This window comes from Rhea pennata, chromosome 1 (genome assembly GCF_028389875.1).
Source record: "Rhea pennata isolate bPtePen1 chromosome 1, bPtePen1.pri, whole genome shotgun sequence".
In the NCBI taxonomy this organism is placed as follows: domain Eukaryota; kingdom Metazoa; phylum Chordata; class Aves; order Rheiformes; family Rheidae; genus Rhea; species Rhea pennata.
In genome coordinates this window covers 195,110,545-195,130,499 of record NC_084663.1, presented here as the reverse complement: position 1 = coordinate 195,130,499, position 19,955 = coordinate 195,110,545, and the positions used below count along the sequence as shown (strand labels likewise).

Here is a 19,955-nt window from a genome sequence, read left to right as displayed (position 1 = left end):
CATCCAATTCTAATAAAATCAATAAAATCAATAGATTTGATCATGTGAGAAACAGCTACTTACTACAATGACAGAACATGCAGGTAATCTGGGATATGAGTTCAAAGATCATTCCAGGAGCCTCTCCTGAAAAATTCATTCCAGTTGGAGCATGTAGGATGACTTTTGAGGTGGATGTCAACTCTCTCCTTCAACACACGCAATACCATAAGCTAATATACACAATGCTGGGTTTTACCCCAGGGTGGCAGGTGAAAAATAGCTTTAATAGTGAATCCTAACAGGTAGCAGATAATTAGGCTTCTAAACTCAAAGCAGAAGCCTACTACTTGCTAGCTGCAACTGGCACAGGTTGATTGTAAACTTTGATGACATCTAGCCTAAACAGAAAGGGCATATCATAAATCCTCCAGTTAATAAAGAGACATGAGACAGTACCAACAATAAGGAGGCTGATCATGCTTTGTGCTTCTGCACATAGGCTATTTAGAGTGGACTTGGGGGGTTCTGTAAAGAAATTATAGGGCCAGAAAAGAAGGGTCCCCCAAAAAAGTAGTAATGGTCTTGGAAAGAAGAAAGAACTTAGAAAGAAGGTGAAGATCCTAGCTGGAGGAAAGATCCAGAAAATGGGGGAAGATCCAGGAGAACAGGGAGATGCATGGAGAAATACGACAAAGGGTTCCCAGAGACCTTGACTGGTAAGTCCCAGGGACCAAGGATGGCAATTGCAAGCAGCAGCACAGCAAAAACCAACTCATCTTTCCACCAATGTTCCTGGGCCAGCAGTGACCTACATGCAAGAAAAGGAGGTTGAGACCTACAAAATGTAACACTAGGGTGGGAGTAGGAATCAAGTAGGAAAGACGTATAATCCCTCAGGGTCTGAAACAACCCCAGTATCCAGATCCACAATGGGTTGCCACTTACTCTGCCTTGCTCATGACACTCAATATTTAGCTGAATTTGAGTCCTTACAGTCAACTTGGGTTAGGAGAAGCTGATGCACACTATATAGAGTTTTAAAACAATTCGACTTCCTTATGGAAACAAAACAGCATAAATGATTTCTCCACTTTCTCCACTACAAATATCAAAAGACCAGAACACACTTCTTCCTCCAAGTCCCAACTCAGACCAAGACAGTAACTAAGCTTTACAGTTCTCTCTCAGTCCCCTCTCTGGCTATATCCAACTTTCCACCGTTCTTCTGTAATAGTTTCTCCACTGGACACACAGTTACAATCAAACAACACACTTGTCCCTAGATGTGGTCACTGGACCCTTGGAAAATATTTTGGATTTGTGGCTGAACTGCTGTTCCAGCTTCTCACATACGTGTGGTTTGTGTGGAGCTGCCATTGGTCCAGTCGTTCCTCACATGTATTCTGAATGAACGGTGGTGGTTAGACCCTTCAACTTCAACAGGGTTTTGCCCAACCCCCAGTCACAATAGCACTTTTCATAAGCACATAAGGGAAATAGTTTGACAGAACCTTTTTTTTTGTCCCCTCCCTCCTCCCAACAGATGCATATCTTATTACTCAATGTGCCCACTTCCCTCTCCTTCCTTTTTCGATTTCTTACTCTTTTTTTTATTGGCATGCAACTTTATACTAGCACAATGAAAATGAATTGTGTAACACTGTCAAAGAAATTCACCATCATTTCCTCTGACTTTTACACTAGTAGAGTGGAGAAACTTCACTTGAATTTGGAAAGCCCTTCCCTGAATGCAGCTGCTGTTCAAAAAAAGTTACAAGTGGTTATTTTGCGTGTACTACTTTGAAATTATGGGCAAGGTACAAGCCTAAAAATATCCTTTTTGGTACATCTCTATTACAAATACACTCAGAACCCTATAACAAGAATATTTCTTCCACATGTGAGACACACATCAGACATTAGCTGCCCTACTTTATGCATATATAATATTAGATAGAAAATATCAAACAACAGTTTACATCAGTAAACAGTACAGAAACTACAGGACTAATAAAAGCAACACCAAAAATGAAACCCTTTCACATGTTTACTAAAACAGATGCTTACTCAAAATACTACTCCAAAGAAGTTCTTGCAAAGATGAGTCATTTTTTGTACAGTCTAAGATTACACACAATCTTAAGCTACCTGCCACATTATCTTTCTCTCTTCTGGTCCCTCACATGCACGATTTGCATGTCTGTGTAATGGCAGGCAATAAATTGGATGTGTAGTGCAAACTTGGAAAGCCAGATGGTTTTCAGACTGTCCCCTAAACTCCATGCCTCTCCCCAAATAAGGCAGGTGCATGCAGCTCAGGGACCACTACAGGTGGAGCCAATATTCATCCTGTTCTTTCCTAGGAGCCTTCTGAAAACCAGAAATGCTCTGAACACAAGATTTCAATCTATATTATTCCATCACTGTAGCGAATGAAGTGAAGGAAATAAGTTTGGTTATTCTGGTATTCTAGGTCCATTCCTCTGAGATGATTTGGCAGCTCCCAGCTCTTGAACAGGGGCATAGTGGTAAGAAGTGACCTTTCTGGAAACAAAAGTGCTGTTCAACCAAATGAATTTGGGCTTTCCATTTTGTTGGAAACAAAAAGTCCATTTTAGGTCAATTCTAACATTTATTTTACAGTTCAACCACTGTACTGAATCCTCCTTCCCCCAGCAGCCTCCAAAAAAGCACTACATGCTACAAAGGAAAAAAAGAAAAAAAAATGTTTATCTGCATGCACGTGTGTGCACAGACAATACTATCGTCCCTGAACAACTACAAATCCTTGCTCCAGCTTCCTTTGCATTGACCTGCTGCACTCTACAGTAAGCAGCAAATTAGCCTCAATAACTACCTAATGGAAAACGGAGATACTTCTGGAACTGAGCTTGTTGCAAGACACTTGGAAAGAAATTGCAATTCTTAGCGGTGGAAAAAAATCCTCACATGCCAGCAGCAAGCTCCTCAGGGCTGCCACCATTTGTTTTCATACTACAGAGAATGATGGTAGCACATCTAACCATGAGTGACCGTCTCCTGTACTTTAAGGAGTTATGTTTACCCCCGTGTTGTTCTCTCTCCATGTTTCCTCCCAACCGTATTGAACCACATACTACTCCAAAGAAAACACAACTTCCTGGAGGCATATGTGGTTATCTGCTTAGCACTACGGTTTTAACATTGCTATTCTTTTTCCACAGACCCCTACATATGCCTTCTGACAAGGTTACTGGTATAGAAATACCAGCTGAAGTGGTGTACACACACGAGAAATTACTCTCCACCAGACAAATCTGGACTTCCTGCACAGACAACACAGGCACTCCTAAAACTTGCAACGTTCAGATTAGAATCGCTTTGTCTTGACCGTACCCATCCCAATGGAGAAGCAATACAAGATACCACCATTGCCACCGGCTGCTGAGTGCACAGGAAAGCAGCAGGTGACAGGCTGCATGAGCTGGCCCCCGGCGACGTGCAAGGTACCTGGGAGTTGCTTCATTTCAAAGCTCACTGCTTCTGAAGCCTGCGCACCCATGTAAGTGTCTGAACAATATAACAGAGATCACTTCCACTCCCTAGGGCTTACTGGATCAAGTTTTGACATACTACTACTGTGAAAAAGAATGATCTCATGAAATATATACTGTAGGGAGGAAAGAGAATAAAGGTGTATTGCAAACTGATCTGGAAATATTTTCCCCTGTAATATTGGTAGGTTTATCCCTCACAAAAATGCAATCCAACCAACACAGGAAAGAATGATCAAGTCTGGGGATTGTGAGGAAAAGACTCAGAAAAAAGTAGTATACTCTTAAAAACATTTTTATTTAAATTTACTTGTAACACGTCTCTCCTGTCCCCAAAGAATGAAGGAAAAAACAGCTTCTCAACAAAACTTCATATAGCTGCTAGCTGGGTTCTCCTGCATCCTTAAGAAGAAAATAAGAGGTGACTGATGTGGGACCAGAGCAAGCTATAAAACAACTGATTCCAAATCACAGCACCTCATGCCCTCTGCAATAGATCCCGTCTGCCGCTTGTGTTATTTTCTAAAGGAGCCATGACTTCATTGCTGTGAGCTTTAAATGCTCTTTTGAAACTCTCTCCCGTATACATTGCCTACCACCTTTTTGTCTTTGCCTCCTAGAGATTATGGAAACAGCAGCATATTGAGCCCTCCACCTTCACGTTCCCTCTCCCCACCCTCATAATGCAGCACAAGCCAGGCAGCGAGGTCTGAGTGCTAACTGGGATATTGCCCCATGCCTGCACAAAGCCTTTGCACTCCCTGATGAAACCAGCTGTGGCTTGTTCCTACCTACAACCAGAACAGAGAGGAGAATTATGTAGTGAAACCATGCAGAGCCAGGCCCAAATTTCTTGACCATGAAGCCCTTCAAGCTTACTCTACTCATCATCTGTCTAGCACCCTGTTGGCCTACAAAGTCCATCCTCAAAACTCATCAGAGGCCGAGAGCTTAGCGAGATGCATGAAAACTGGTTGGCTACTCCATAGTTACCCTATTTAAAAGAAACGTTTTTTGGAGAGGGGGTGGGTTGGTTGTTTTAAACAGGGGTGTACATAAATGCCATCACAAGAGACACAAACCCACATTGCAGGGTTGCTTGTTTCTCCTAAGTTTCTAATGCAAAATGCAGCAGAAATGGTCTGATGCAATGTGGCAATTCATATGGTCTTAGTTTTTCTTAACATATGAACATGGCTCTTTTGTAGATATGAATATTAATACACTGCCTCTGCTACAATACAGTAGCTGCTTTTCTAAATGTTAAAGCCAGCTGTTTCTAATTAAAAAAACATTGAATAGGATATCTTCCAAACATCTTCCCACAAGGCTTTGCTGCTTCTAAATATAAGAAAAAGTGGTTTAGGGGATTGCATTCTCAAAACTGTGAATAAAGATATAATTTTTGAAGTACAATCCATTACCATAAAGCTATAACTTTATCTGGGGTGAAAGAGCTTGTGCCTGTGTTCCTGGGCTCAGCTATCCCCCCACAATAAAAGCAACGTATCCAGATAATTTGCCAATTACACAGAAGAGTTAAGTGTCTCACGTATGTGCTTTATTTCAATTTAAGCTACTGAGTAGTGTTTCAACTTGTTCAGGCTACCCAATGCCTAAACAGACTTTGGCCAGAGAGCATGGCTGGTGTCCAGGTTACCTTGCAATGCTTGAAGAGCGAGGGCTGAAACGCCGTGCACGCTGTCTGTACAACAGCTAATGAGCTGCTTTCTTATTGCTCCTCGTTTAATACTCTAGCTCAGCAGCCACAGTTCTGCAAGGGAGGTATAAAATACCGAAGTGAAGATGAGCATGTGAAGAATTCAAATAAGTTTCAAAGGCAGTTGACCTTCTTGCTGCGTGCTGCCAATTCCAAAGCCAGAATACATTTTTATGCCCATGGCTTGACCCTTTTTTCCATAAGGCTCTAAACAAGGAATGCCAAAACTACTGGGCACAACTGCAAATATGGTCTTGCTTTAAAGCCTTCATGAAATACTTTGAAATGAGAAATAAATCTGGTGTATCTTTAAGAAATATTTAGGACAGATTGACTGCAGATTTACCAATAGGTAAAGTGGCATGTTTGGGGGGGGTAAACTTTTAGAAAATAAGCACATTCTGTTCAATCTACTGATTTCACATTCAGAAGTTGTTTAAAATCTTGATTTTATTGATCTTAATTTTGTAATCTTCTGGCATATGAGACAGGACAACACCAGAGATGTGGAAAATGACAAATTCATTTCTGAAAGCCATGTGTGGATCATAAAAACAGTATACCCACTCCTTCAACAGATGTCTAAAAATATATGCATACTTCATTAGTCTAATTTGTCTGTTCAGAGTAAGTGTCCAAAACTGAAGAAAAAGTTTCCAAACCACATCAAGTACTGGAGACCACTGAGCATAATAACAAAAGCAAACATGATCAGCAGGCATTAAGGACCTCAGTTTGCAGGCAGAAGTCTGATTTCTGACAAACAGCTGAATGACAAATTTCCACGGACCCAAACATTGACACCTCAATGTAATGTGCAACTGATTGCAGACAAACAAACCACTGTCAGAACAGCCAATTTTCTAACTAGCACCAAACGCTGTCGAAATATGAGAAGCCAAAGAACAACAACTGAGACCTCTAGAAAAAAAAAACTGTAGAGGGGGAAAAAAAACAAAAGGAAAAATCAAAAATGTCCTGGAAAATAGGAAAATATATACTAAGCTGTCAGTATTTAAGTAAAGACTTGAAAGAGTCGTAATGTGAAACCTGTTCATTGTGTTGCAATAACAAATATTATCTTGCCTCCAGGTCTGGGGGTTTTGTGTTGGTTTTACGTCTTCCCATGCAGGTTTCTCACAGTCTTTGTCAAGAACTGCACCAGCAAGACTTCAGAGAGTTTCAGACTTGAGGCCAGCTACGTTCCCACCCATATGACCAGAGTACATTAGACCTTCTTGAACACGTTTCCCATCTCCCACAAAGGCAAAACAACTAATGAAATTGGGTGGATCTGTCTTTCTAATGGCATATGAATAGAAAAGAATAGGAAATTTTGCCAAGAGAGGAGTAGACCTCTCCTTGTCAATGCATTCTTTTGAATAGATATTGCTACTGTCACATCACATGGGATCAAGCAGATCTCTCCATGATTGGGATCTTTTAAGCAGCACCCTTAATCCAGGTAGAGATGATGCCTGGCTTCCTGAAATTCTTTTTGTAAGAAGTAGTCAAATAATCAAGCGAGAATCTATCTATTTGGCTGAAAAAAATGTTATTCTGTAAAGGATATGGGCAGCATTAGGAGACAAGAAGAAAGCCTACTACTAGCTACAAAAGCACAAGAGTGGCCCTTACATTTAGCTGTTTCTGCTGTGTAGAAGTGGAGCTGATGGTACAACAATTATTTGGACTGTGGTTTTGATGAATCTCCTCAACTTCAACCATATAAAAGTAACCGGAAAGTGCAACTCCAGCTTCAGTGCATCCAGCCGTGAGGAGGCTGGAAGGCTTCAGATGTGAAAGGCATTACTAATACTGTTCCAAGATCAAAATAACATGGTCTAAATTCAAAATGATTCTTAAATCCCAGTTCTGAGATACAACTACATATATCACACAGCAAGAAAAGAAAAGAAAAGAAAAGAAAAGAAAAGAAAAGAAAAGAAAAGATCTTTGAAAGAAATAACTTGCACTGCAAACTAACCAAAATGTATGACTCTCTCAGAAACAGGTTAAAATTCCACTCTTTCCACCCCCTTTCCTTAAGTTGAAAGGGTGAGACTGATTCAAATCTCCTTAACGACATTTTATTAATGAGAAGAACAAGAATTGTTTCCATTGTTTCTCATTGCTGGTTATATTAAAAAAGGAAAACAGACTGCAAAAATCACAGCTCAGCAGTGGATGCTTCAGAGGGGTGAGGGGAACCCCTAACCACTCCAACCCTCCTTAAAACACTAAAAGCACAGTATTGTAACTTGGGGTGGGGAAGGAAGATGACTATTATTCTTGATCTCAGATAATATTTGGATTAAGACTCAAAGCTCCTTCACTTTCATATACCATCTCCTTTTGCATACGTGCACTTACGCTCTCAGATACGGTATCTATGTATGAGTGTGTGTGGGTACAGCCACACGCAGACTTTCATTCTATACAGTATAATATTATTCCCATAAATCCAAAGTATGCCACAACTGCTATGAAGAAATCCATGTGAGAAGAGAACGAGCAGCATTTTCACACACGCCGTTGGTTTGACTCAGGCAAGGAACGAGCACAAGTTGTGTTGCTCCTTGCTCCCTTCAGCGCATCATCTCCTCCTCCAAGCAAGCAAACAGAATACCCCAAGACTGCATGAGTGCAGGACTATGGCCAATGTGTTGGTCAACAAAATACCACTGCGTTATTAGCTACAAGCCCCTAGAGTTCAGAACAAGGATAACTAAAAAGGCATTCGTGTTCTTAGGGCAGCACTTTTTTGTACCACCACTTCACTAATGAGTATTAAGCCACATAGCACTTCTTTAAAACACCAAAAAAACACTTCTCTCCAACTACTTATGGTAGCAAGATATAGGCAGTGAAAGATGAGAAAGGATTTGCATATTGTACAAAACGTTGTGATCCTGCAAGTGCTTGTTTAAAAACGGTCAGCCCCCATAGAAGCCTCCTGACTCCAAAGGCAAGGCAAAAAACAGGCACTGAGGTTTCTCAATGTCACCGTTCTTTTTGGATCTAAAAAGAACGACTCTTAAAAAAAAAAAGATACATAAAGATTCAAGAAAATAAGAAGGACTGATAGATTCTTGGTCTTACATTATTATAATTAGTACTGTTAAAAGAAAACATTTTGCATGCATGTCTTAAAAGGTCCCACAAAACAACCAGAGTTGTCAAATGTCTTACTGCTAGAATACTTCTATTAAACGGAATTGAGATTTTTATCACAGCTTTGTCTTACTATATCACATGTATTCTATTATGATTGCAGGTGGAAATAAAAGAAATATCTTGTCTACTCAACAGCTGAGAAAATCAAAGTTGCTTCTTTTTGCCCTCAAAGAGAAAAAAACAGTGTTATTTTTCCCGTGAGAATGCTTCACATACAGTGAGCCCCGCCTCCCTCAAAAAACCAAACAAACAAACAAAAAAAACCCCAAACACTTAGTGAAAGTGGTTTAACAAACCCCAGCAGAAACAATGCATCTTTCCACATACTTAAAGGTCAGTGAGCCTCCGTGCTGATATTTGATGAATGGATGAAATAAAACATTTTTGTTTGTCATATGTCTTCTACTTATGGCACAAAGTCCTGGTTAACGCAGATGCCAGATAAATATTAGAGTTAAAATGGTTTCCTTAAATGTTATACTACTTGGCATAGTATAAGTATCTAACAAATTCGGGATTTCTGTTTGTTTAAACAAACACAACAACAAGATATTTATTTTATTCACTGTTTCTTTTTGCTTTTAATTTATCTCGATTACTTGCAAATGCAGAAAGGAAGGCAGCAGGAGCAAAGAAATAGCTTAAGTCTGGGAGGAAGCAAAGCAATTCATTTTACAGACTAGAGACTAGCACGGTCCCAGCTCATTTCTCCATGAGCTGATATTATGACAGCAACTGATTACTTGAGCTGACTCTGTACAAAGGCAAGTCCTAAGCAAGATCCCTTCACCTTAGGGGCTTTCCTTGATTTTACAAAAGGATAAATAAAACAAAACCCACTCTTTTCCATTTTTTGCTCCTTCTCTCCAAAAAAAATACAAGAAAGCTGTGATAAAGTGTTAGTGTTCCTGGTTATTTTCACACTGAAGGCCATACAATATATTGTTTCAGATTCCCTATCCTCTGAAAATATCTTGCTAGAACCATGAATGACCATTAATGTCTTTGAGAGCTGATTTCTGAGCCAGGAACACAGCTCTGTAAGTACTGGACTACATTTAACAATGCCACTCAATCACCCAATGCAAACATCGTATTCTCAGTGAAAATAATCTACAGTATTTTAGCTCAGCTTTAGTATCTAGCACTTCTCAAGTCATCATGTCAGAAAAACAGAACATAAAAAAGTTTAAATAGAAAAACACATTTAGAAAGTATTAACACCCAGTTATTGTTCTGAGAGCTGTGGTTGCTGTTGGAGCAAATGTTGACCACAAACATGATACGAATTTCATTGCAGTTGCATTTTACAAAAAAGGGAGAGATTTCTGAAACCCCCACAAATCCAAAGCTAAAGCAAAGCTTGACCTTCTCTTACAAAGGAGCAGCTCTTCCTCGCATCTGAGTATTTAAAGGCCGACCCACTAATGGCAGCACTACAAGTCTGCTGTGGAGGAAAAGTAGTTTGCGGCTCTGCACGCTACTCGGTCAAATTTCAGCCGGATTTAGGGAAGTGTGAATTAGAGGTGCTGGTGCAGTGTGTGCTGTGAAACACACAAAGGACCCCATGAAACGCTATCAAAGGAGCTAGGTTTCGTCTCTCTCAGCCCTCGACTTGCTGAGCCCAGCCTGTCAGCTGTCACTCTTTGCTGTAAAGAGCTGTCCATGACAATCTGCTATAACCTCCATTATCCCCAGTGCTGTAGCACAAGATAATAAAATATGCATTAGGCCAGAAGAGTAGCAGAATGATGCCAGACTGGTCTTATTGAATACAACAAACATGAGCATAATCTTAAAAATCTCTACTTGGATTCCTAACACTTGGCTTTTTTATATTATTGTTTTCTGGTATGCAAAGGTGTTATTTTATGAGATAAATACGCTTAGATTCTTTGCTAAAATTATTAGTTTGCTTTTCTTCTTTCTGTATAATAAATATCATCTTTGCAGCTTTAAAGACCACTTTAAACTTACTACAAAGCCCCCTTTTCTGGTCATTTTGACAGCAGTTTTGCTAGTTAGCTTGTTGCTAACATTTTACTATATATTTACTAAGCCCTTCATTGTTCCTGGGAGCCTCCTATTTTAAATATGCACGAGGCTCTTGAGTGATTTTGACAGGCTCATGATTCAGTCTGCTCACCACGGGTTGAAATAATGACACCTAAGGGAAAATTTCACCACCTGGAACTCGGCTGACACTGAAGGAACAATTCCAAAACTCCACCAGGATCGTAAAGGGACCAGTAACATATCAGCTTCCCTTCCACTTCTGACCGTCTCAAGTTATTCTCAAGTATATTCTGGTTCATTTTAAATGGATGCAGGAACAAAGGAACGATACAAAACCGTAATATATCGAAGAGAGAACTCATGATTAAAAACACACACAAAAAAAAAAAAAAAAAACAAAAATTTGTGCCTGGCACTTTGTCAAACATAGGAAATCTTACTAGGAAAGCATTAATTAAAGAGCCAATTTCATTACCATCCGAATCAGCTAAGATTTGCATATAGTATCTACAGTGCATATAACAAGTTATGATGTTACTTTTGCAAAAAAAAAAAAAAAAAAAAAAAGGAGCCCTTCTAACTAGAAATTAAATTAAATTTTTCTTTTCATGTTAAAATAATGCAGAAGCCTCTTACTAGAATGCATGTCCTTTACAAGCGTGTTTTGGGTGCTCTAGAAGCAGCAGAGAAGCAACGCTGCTGCCCGCAGGGCAGCGTGCTCCGGCAGCGGAGCGTCCATACCAACCTGCCCCAGCATGTCCGGCGCGATGGGAAACACGGACCAGATGGCCGAGTAGACGCCGAAGAACACCAGCCAGAGCAGCATGCTTCCCCACACGGCCAGGTGGCTGAACTGCCGACGAGGGGAGAGAGAAGGAGAGTCAACGCTGTAACCTTAATGCACAGATATTTTTCTGTTCAGGTCTCTGTCAGCCTCACTCAAGCCTGTCTACTCGTGCTTGGTTTTAGGCCTGTAGCACAGGTTGTTTAAACAGCAGAAAACAGCTCTCCTCTTTCATCTTCGCCTCCCGACAGGGCAGACAGATAGGCTTCTCAGCCAATCTGTCTTACTCAGAGCTCCCAAAACTCGTCAGATTTTCCTCAGAACTCTGCCTATGCTCATCGTGCTCCTGGTTCCCATTTCACACATGCCAGGTTCAACGCATACATCAAGGCAGAACTTCTCAAAGGCCTGGGTTAAAGTTCCTGCCAACAAATCCTTCACATCAGAGCGTACACATATAAGCCGTGTGCACCACTCTCATACCTGTCACTGAGGAAGATTCAGTGCTGTGTGATACACTACCACTTAAGCCAGCAGCATCTCTTGATTAGCTTTTTTCTTTTTTCTTAAATGTTTTAAGTGATTTACACATATGCAAGCCAATTTACATCTTTACTGGTTCTTTAAACCATAGATTCCCTAAGAATTAGTAAAAGTAATATCAAAATGAGCAAGAACCTGCCCAGAAAAGAATTTGTGCATTTGTTCCTGTGGTGGACATATCGTTTAGTTCTCACCTTCATACTTTTTATTTGTTAACATTATTTGTTGTTTTTTTTTCTTTTTTTAATCTTAGAGACTATGTCTGAAAAGCAAAGACATGTCTAACAGTTTGTGTTAACTGTGTTCTGCCTGCAAGTTAGACACAAACTTCTGCAAGGATAAGCTTGCTCCTTCCCCGAAGGCAACTGAGTGTCCTCAGCAAGGAGAGTTTTCTCAAGCACAGGCAGTGGTGAGGAGCGGGGCGGGAGGAGAAGTGAGGAGTCTACAGTACCCCTGTGGACTGGCAGGTATCAGTGAGCAACTGGCAGCTGGCTTACAGTAGAAGCATTCATACAGCAAAGCTTTAGAGAGGATGGAAAGAACACTTTTCCAGGGACTCTCAAAGCTGGAATTTTGTTCAACGCTGAACGCTGCTGGACTAATAAGCAAGACACAGGATAGGCCCCTTTCTGGAGAAACGTAGTGAGCAGGGAGGACTTCAAACTTTTCTCTTTAATCTGTTTCACTCAGGAAATATGACTATGAGCTGTTTAAAAAAATAAGTTATTTTGATTCAGTTTGAATGTGAATAAAACTGTAAAAAGCTGGGCTTTTTTTTTTTTTTTTTTTTTGCCTTGCAGTATTATGTGGTGGAGTGGGGGAGATCCTTTTAACCTGCTTGCTGATCCAGAAAAAAGGTCCACCTCACAAGAAGATTCTGGCTAGGAGAAAGCCCCGCCACAGTGGATAGCTGTGGTGCTCAGCTCCCCAAAGAACAAGCACTTGGGAGGCTGCTGCAAGACTTCGTCTTAAAGAGCAGCAGTTCCATGCACTGGCAGGAGAAGAGCACCAGCCTGCCAGCACTGCTTTCCCACAAGAGACAGCGCCTTCCCCCAAGCCACAGCCTAAGCAAGGAGCCAGAAGGCTTGATACAGCTTGGACTGACCCTTCCAAGCTCCCATCTATGATTAAAAGCAAGGAGGGAAACCAATTAAAGCATACTCATTTTGTAGGAGGTGCACTTAGGCTATCAAAATGGCATCTTCAGTTTTTGCACTCTCTCCTGCTTTCCTTATCATTCAGCTTGTAAGACAGTTCTTGAGTTTTGTAGCTCTTGTCCTTTCTGGCTCCAAGGCTCCACTCTTTTAATATTTTCTTCATCTTCTTCTCATGATTGCCCTAATTATCTCCCCATGCGTCTCCCTTTCCACATCTCACACTTGTCTTTGCTCACATGGATTCTCTACCGTTAGAGGCGTCTCTGCTTTTAGAAAGAGCCCTGCTTGTCTTGCTTGACATCACTTCTTAACCACTCACCCCACTAAGCTTTGCACTGTTGATTCTCCACTGAAATATCTGTCATTTGCTCCTGGAGAATTCATGTGCAAAGTAGAAGCAAGTCTTTCAGAGTGTTAAATCAATGACAGTCAAGGGGAAAAAAAACATCAAGGCTCTCATACATAGAAGCTGGACACACTGTATGGCTATCCCTTGTGTCCTATTTATCTAAAATAGCTCATAAGGTATGGTAAGGCAATGAAGCAAGCTGCAAGAGTTTTGGAAAAATCTTACTGCAGTGCTCCAGATAAGCAAAATGTAACAGTAAGCTGCTCTGCACAGCTCCAATGTGCAGATTTTGTTATGAATCATGTTATCACTTACAAAGCCATTCTTTCCACACTACCTACTGGATATACTAGACTCCTAACCTCATTCAGTCTGAGTTATTTATTTAAAGCTTTCAGCTAAACCCATCATGTTCTCCCAAGTGGCAAAGTGTCCTTCTCACTGTTAAGAACAAATTGCATGTAACCAATCCACTTGATGATGGAAAAGGGGCTTAACTCAATGTTGTACATTTAATACTCTTCAAGTAACCTAAAGATTCCTTGTGTGTTGATTCACCCACAGCTGAAACAATAATTGTAACCAACATCAGATTCCAAGATGAAGTGAGTCATTGGCCCAAGCAACGGGACAAGAATTAGAAAAAGATTGATTCTAAACACAAGACTTTTCTGTGCATAACAATTCTTTATCCATAAAATCCCAGTGTTAGACAACACTGGACTCTACTAAACTTATGGTATACGGTACCTTTTCAAATATTTTTTTTTAAAAAGGAGATCATAACTACTCCTAAACGACTAAAAAGACATGAATTTTCCAGTGAAGGGAAGGGAGGCAGAAGCATCATATTAGTAACTGCATAACAGGAACAAAAGAGACTCACATGCCTCCATTGCAGATTTAGATATGTCCTCCTCTAGTGCGTGGAGGATTCATTTGCTTTTAAATACTTTTGCATTTTAAAATGCTGGTACTCAACACAAGACTTATCCATAAGCAACAATAAAAAACACCTGATTTTATTTTCAGATGAAAGATTGAGGTAGTAAATATTAGTATTTTTCAAATAAGTAAATAGCCTCTATAGATAGCATTTCATCTTTAAAATTCAGAACAGATGTCAGCTGATCAAGCTTAACAATTCCTCTGTGAGGAAAGAAAAGGAAATATTTTACCACCAATAGAAGCAATAAGGTTACAAGATTTAGCCAAGCTCCTCCAGAAAAACAGTGGAATAATATGGGACTCCTCAGAAGACCTTGGTTTGAGGATAGAGTGTCTTAGTATGCCATGAAAATGAGATGCCAGTAAGGTGTCTCAGAGGTGTGGAGAAACAGACTCCATCAAAATCAAGAGATTAGTGTTTTCAGAGGGGCTGGAGCAAAGGATGGGGACAAATGTGTTGAAGAGTCACCAACGCAAAGACACCCCATAGTATTTTGCTTTGCCATAGACTCTGACACCTACCAACAACACAACACTCGATCATTGCAAGTAAATAACTCCAATCTGGGAATCAATGACTCTTTGACTAACATCTTTTATTTAGTTAGTTTTGAAAATTTCCAAGTAGTCTCATTCAATGTCAGCTTTTCACTAGCTTTAAAAGACCTTTTCAGAGACCAGTTGTTTATTTGTGGGCAGACACCTTGCATTCAGTATTGCATTAACTACTTTCAAAGAAGCTACAGAGTAAAAAGATGTTGCTCTTGTGCTCTTTCCTTAAGCAATTATACTAGATGTTGATTTCATACCAAGGTTTCTGCCATCAGTGGTATTATGCTGAGGGTAGCCATTCTTAACTTGGAATAGTTAGCGATGTTGCCAAAATACTTTTAGTCTTTTCCTCTTCCTGCTTCAGATAGGCTGCCCTTTTTATCCTGTATATCATGTCATTTAAGCAGTGTTCATTCTCCTCTCATCCTGTACGTACAGAAATTAGCAGGTTATCTTTAAAAGAAAGATCCAATTAAAATACTGCAGCCCCAAATGATTTTTTCATACTCCTTTTCTGTATTAATATTCATTAGGGAGAAAGATATGCTGATAAAATAAAAGATATTCAGAAGTACTCACTCTAGTCCATGCAGTTGTTTCCAAGCCAGCCTTCAAACAAACAGTAACTACAACATACTGCAAGGAAAAAAAGAAAGTAACAATGACTTCAGTGCTAGCACTCTCAAATTCCTCAATGTTTGTGCCCAACCTCCTCCCTCCACTTAAAAAAGTGCTTGCATTTATGTACCAATCCATCCCTTGGGGCCTGGGCATGGTGGTGTGGGGGAATGGGCAGAGCAGAAGATACTGTTGTGCAGTACACATGCACTGGTGTACATCGGCAAAAAAAGGGGGGGGCGGAATTCTGATTTAATACCAATTTCTGATGGTATACAAAAAAAGTGAAATAATTCTACCATTCACAAAGATTGCTAGGTTACACAAACAAACTTACAGTGTAAACTATGTTTCCAACAAATAAATAGTCAATTCCCTGGCCATTTGTGAATACTGCATCTGAAAGAAAAAGTGATCACTTTATCAACAGAATGGATGGGATAACAAGGAGATAATTTTCAGAAGACAACTAGACAATAATAGTCCCAACCTTGAATCTGTAATATGTCTAAAAGCACCATTAAAAGCTATGGGCAACCGGCAATACAGAGGTTGTGCTAAACAAGGCCTTAGGCACTGTATGTTCTGATACAGCACGTGCATAGAGTCTCGGTTGGCAAAAAGCTTTTAGCAAAAGGGGAAATGCTTGCTAGGCACTAAAATATAAATTGCCTGCAAGAGCCGAGGAATGGCAGTATTACTTTTTCTGTGCCTATCTTCTCCAAACTACTCATTGACATCTCCAAAAATACTCTGTTATTTTCTGTTCCTAGGAAGTAAATCCATAAAACACCAGCTGAATTGTAATGAAACAGAGCTGAATTAAGAGAGCCACAAAAGACTAATCATAAAGGATACATAATGTCTAAAATGTCTTACTGGTGGTTAATACATTAACTGAGAGCATTCAGGTTTCCACACACTCTTTCTTTAAGTCAAGTGTGCAGAAGGGTAAGTACACATTAATCTATCATCCAGAAGTGCCAACCTTGGCAACACTTCAAATGTCTGATTAGTCACTCTTCGCTCTTGCTGAATAAAACCGGAACCCTGCGACAGCACACTCGACAGTCTCGCTAACGCCAGATGAACTCATTCTCACTGGAACTTTCAAGCATTACTCAAGCATGATCAGTGCTGCTATTTTCACACATTTTAAGACAACTGCTAGACAAATACACAAACAGCGAGGATGAAAAAGGCTCAAGATAAAACCTTGGACTCGATCCTAAAGACACATTGCCCAGTACAGTGCTTCTACTATGAGCCTAGCGCTTTGTTAGATTTATTTGCAAAACGGGACCGGACATTGTTAAACTGGAGTCATCTACTTATGTAACTGTCTTCCTATAAAATAGGTCCCAGGACAGGAGATTTTTAAGTCATGTCTAAATGTCTGTGATAGCCTAATCTCTGCGGAGAAGATACTGCCCAGCACACAGGTAAAAAGACTATAAAGTTAGCCCATGCATTTACTCCAAGCTACTTGTTATGGTTTGCTGCTACAACTGCTGTATGGCATTGTCACTGAAGAACTGGACAGAAGCAAAATATTTACTAGAAGTTGCCAGATCTATATCCCCACTATGCTTTTTATTTTCAAGTCTGACTATTACAAAACAGCAGACATATTATTCACTAACAGTGCAACTGGACTTAAATTCTGAGCCAGGTTAGTTGGGAATTACTTTGGTTTTCAGGCACTGGTATCTCCATCAGCCCAAGTCTTCCCCTGGTATTTTGTGGCCTCTGCCCTTTATCACATCATTCCCAAATGCACATAAGGTTTTAACAGCTGCTTTGCTCTCCTTCCTGTGGCATCGATGAAAAAGGTGGAGAGCACTACAGAATGAGGCCTTCCCTGTTCAGTGAATCCAGCTGACACCAAAAGTCTCGGCTTATAAAGAAAGAGGCATATCTAAGTACATATGGCTTTTGATGAATCCAGAATAACCTAACCTATCAACTTTGCCAATATGTTGCTCTAGGTCACCATCACAGGGCACATTCAAGTAATCAAATAATTTTTCATTGTAAGCCTCAGATTGTTAAAGTTACATTTCAATGCAGTTCTTCAGTGTATTTCTTTTTTATTTTCTTTTTTATTTTTCTTTTTCTTTTTTTTTTCTTTCTTTCTTTTTCTTTTTTTTTTTTTTTTTTTTTTTTTTTCAGTGATTTCCATGACCTTGCACTTTGGGAGGCCAAGAGGTCCTGAAGAGAACAGTATTTCTGTTAATGAGAACAGCAGGATGTTCAATAAACATTCACTTCCAAAGCTATACAAGTGCCCATTCATTGAATATACTCACTTCACATTCTCAGGAACTGGAGAGGTTAAAGAACATCCCAGTGTGAATGACATGTTTTTGTCTGTGGCACTGAAAATGCTTTTTCACTTGGAAATATAAAGAAACTTGAAAATTCAATATTCCCTTCTATTTAGAAAGCAAACCAAGCTACCTATTCAAATGATATCAAAAAGTAAGTTATAGTTTGAGTGGGTGAGTCTTACCATTTCATCACTGAACTTAAAAGTGCATAATTTATTGAAGAACTACATACTTAGAAAAACATTCATGGAAAAAAACAAAAATAGTTTATTTTTTTCTTTAACTATAACCACTACAGACCTCAGCCTAAAACAGTCAAAGTAGAATTTAAAGAAGAGCTACTCAAGACTAACATTTCCCATTAAAATTGTGAAACAAGAAAACCAACCCTGACACCTCCCCCAAAAAACAAAACAAAACCCAACCAACCAAAAAGCCCTTCCCCCCCCCCGAAAAACTAAAATCTGAGCTCAAAGCCCACATATGGGCAAAGGGAGGTTTCCTTCTCCTTGTACGGTCTATCACCCAGTGTGTGCAGTTGTCACTAAGCATACGATATTGAAGTTTTACTCAGTCAGGTAGAGAGCAATGTGAGCCTGCCTCCCACATAAGTATCTTCACCATCACGCTGCTTTGATGTGAGAGCATCCATCCTCCCCTCCTCTTCCTTCACCACCCCCTACCCAAGGAATCCATGCTGGAGCTGAAAAGGTTTTGTTGAAATGATCATATTCCTGGAAAGAGTTTCAGTTTGACAAGTTCGTCTTTTTATCTAAACAGTCTTCCTCCCCCCCGCCCCTTAAAATTCCTGATCTGATCAAGTCCCATTTCTTGGACGGTAAAACCCAAAAGATTGCCGGTGATTTTTCCTGCTCACAACACTACACTGGGATTTACTGTCCCTTCATATACCACATAATTACGTTACCTTCCACAGAAAATGGGACTTAATGAACCTAGTTTGTACAAATAAAATCCTGTTTTCTTAGCAGCTCGATCTGGTCGGCTTCCGTTCCAAACCAAATCAGTTTTTCAACAAACTAACAGTAGTGAAAGCTCTCTATTTTATCCTGCACTTTACAGCATGCCGTCATTGAATGGGAGAGATCCAATGAGATATAAAGCAAACTGTTGTAATATAGACACTGTAAGAACCACTATGAAAACATTATACACTAAAACCTTGAGATTTTAGCACATTATAGAAAAAATAGGCTTTGTATAGAACATCACTCAGTTTTCAAATAAACAAACTATAGATTTGCCAAAACTAAGTATTAAAGTCACTACATGAGTAAAAATTATTTTAAATAAGAGTAAATTCTGAAAGCCACTAGCCAAGTTGAGCAGCTATAACCTATTGGACTGCCTGTCATCATGATTTTCTTGGAATTTGTCATGACCTCCAGCTCTGCAAACACATTGGCTCTGGTATGACTGACCATCGGTGGCTGACGTAAGAAATAATGAAGCAGTTACCATGCTCCAGCACTTTCAGTGGAAACCAGAAGAGAATGATGGAATGAATCAGGGCATTGATGCAGTGACCCCAGAAAACCTGAGGGAAAACAAACCAAGAAGTCAGTAACGTCCAAAACTCTTGACCTCTCTCTAACTCCTAACAAACGTCTCATTGTGTAGTTTAGAGTCAGACATAATGTTTTTCCCAAAGTGAAATACCTAAGCTTCCTTAAGATGTATTTCCTTCTACAATTTCTGCTTTGTCACAAGAAAACACTAGCTCAGTTGGACAGTTTTATTCTAACAAGTTAAAATATAATGGACAAGCATACTTGCAGTTTAAGATCTTTATCAGAACACAGCAAACAGATGGAGTCACCTTTCTTTAATTACCTCAAACGATGATTTAAAAAGACTAATTTATTACCATTAAGTGTTCTATTTTCTTTTAACAGAGAAATACTTCCTACATTCTGCAACTTTAAACTTAGAGATAACGCGGTTTTGCACAAGCTAGAGCTTTGCATAATCAATGTTTTCCTCCTCCTTCCACTCTAATCAAAGCAATCTCACAGCCTCTTTTTTTCTGGAGTATATTTAAATAGTGTCCATTATGGAAAAAACCAAAATCCCCAATGCTGGCATTTTCTACCATGTATAAGAATAAAATGAAATAAAATGTGTTCTTGAAAACTGAAGGGAAAATAATCCGATTCAAATTTCTTTTTCTAAAAGAACCATAGAAATAGCAATCCTAATTGTGAAAAAGTCCTCTAGCAGAGAAG

General features: G+C 39.6%; 1 protein-coding gene across 1 annotated transcript in view; it reads right to left on the bottom strand.

Annotated features, from left to right (window-relative positions):
• ATP8A2 (ATPase phospholipid transporting 8A2) overlaps positions 1-19,955 on the bottom strand; it is a 297,173-nt gene that overhangs the window by 87,866 nt on the left and 189,352 nt on the right. Inside the window, exons 29-32 of the mRNA XM_062577183.1 lie at positions 19,189-19,267; positions 15,717-15,778; positions 15,341-15,397; positions 11,174-11,281 (exon numbers count right to left, since the gene is read on the bottom strand). Of these exons, the coding sequence (XP_062433167.1) occupies positions 11,174-11,281; positions 15,341-15,397; positions 15,717-15,778; positions 19,189-19,267 (306 nt within the window). The remainder of the gene's footprint in view (positions 1-11,173; positions 11,282-15,340; positions 15,398-15,716; positions 15,779-19,188; positions 19,268-19,955) is intronic.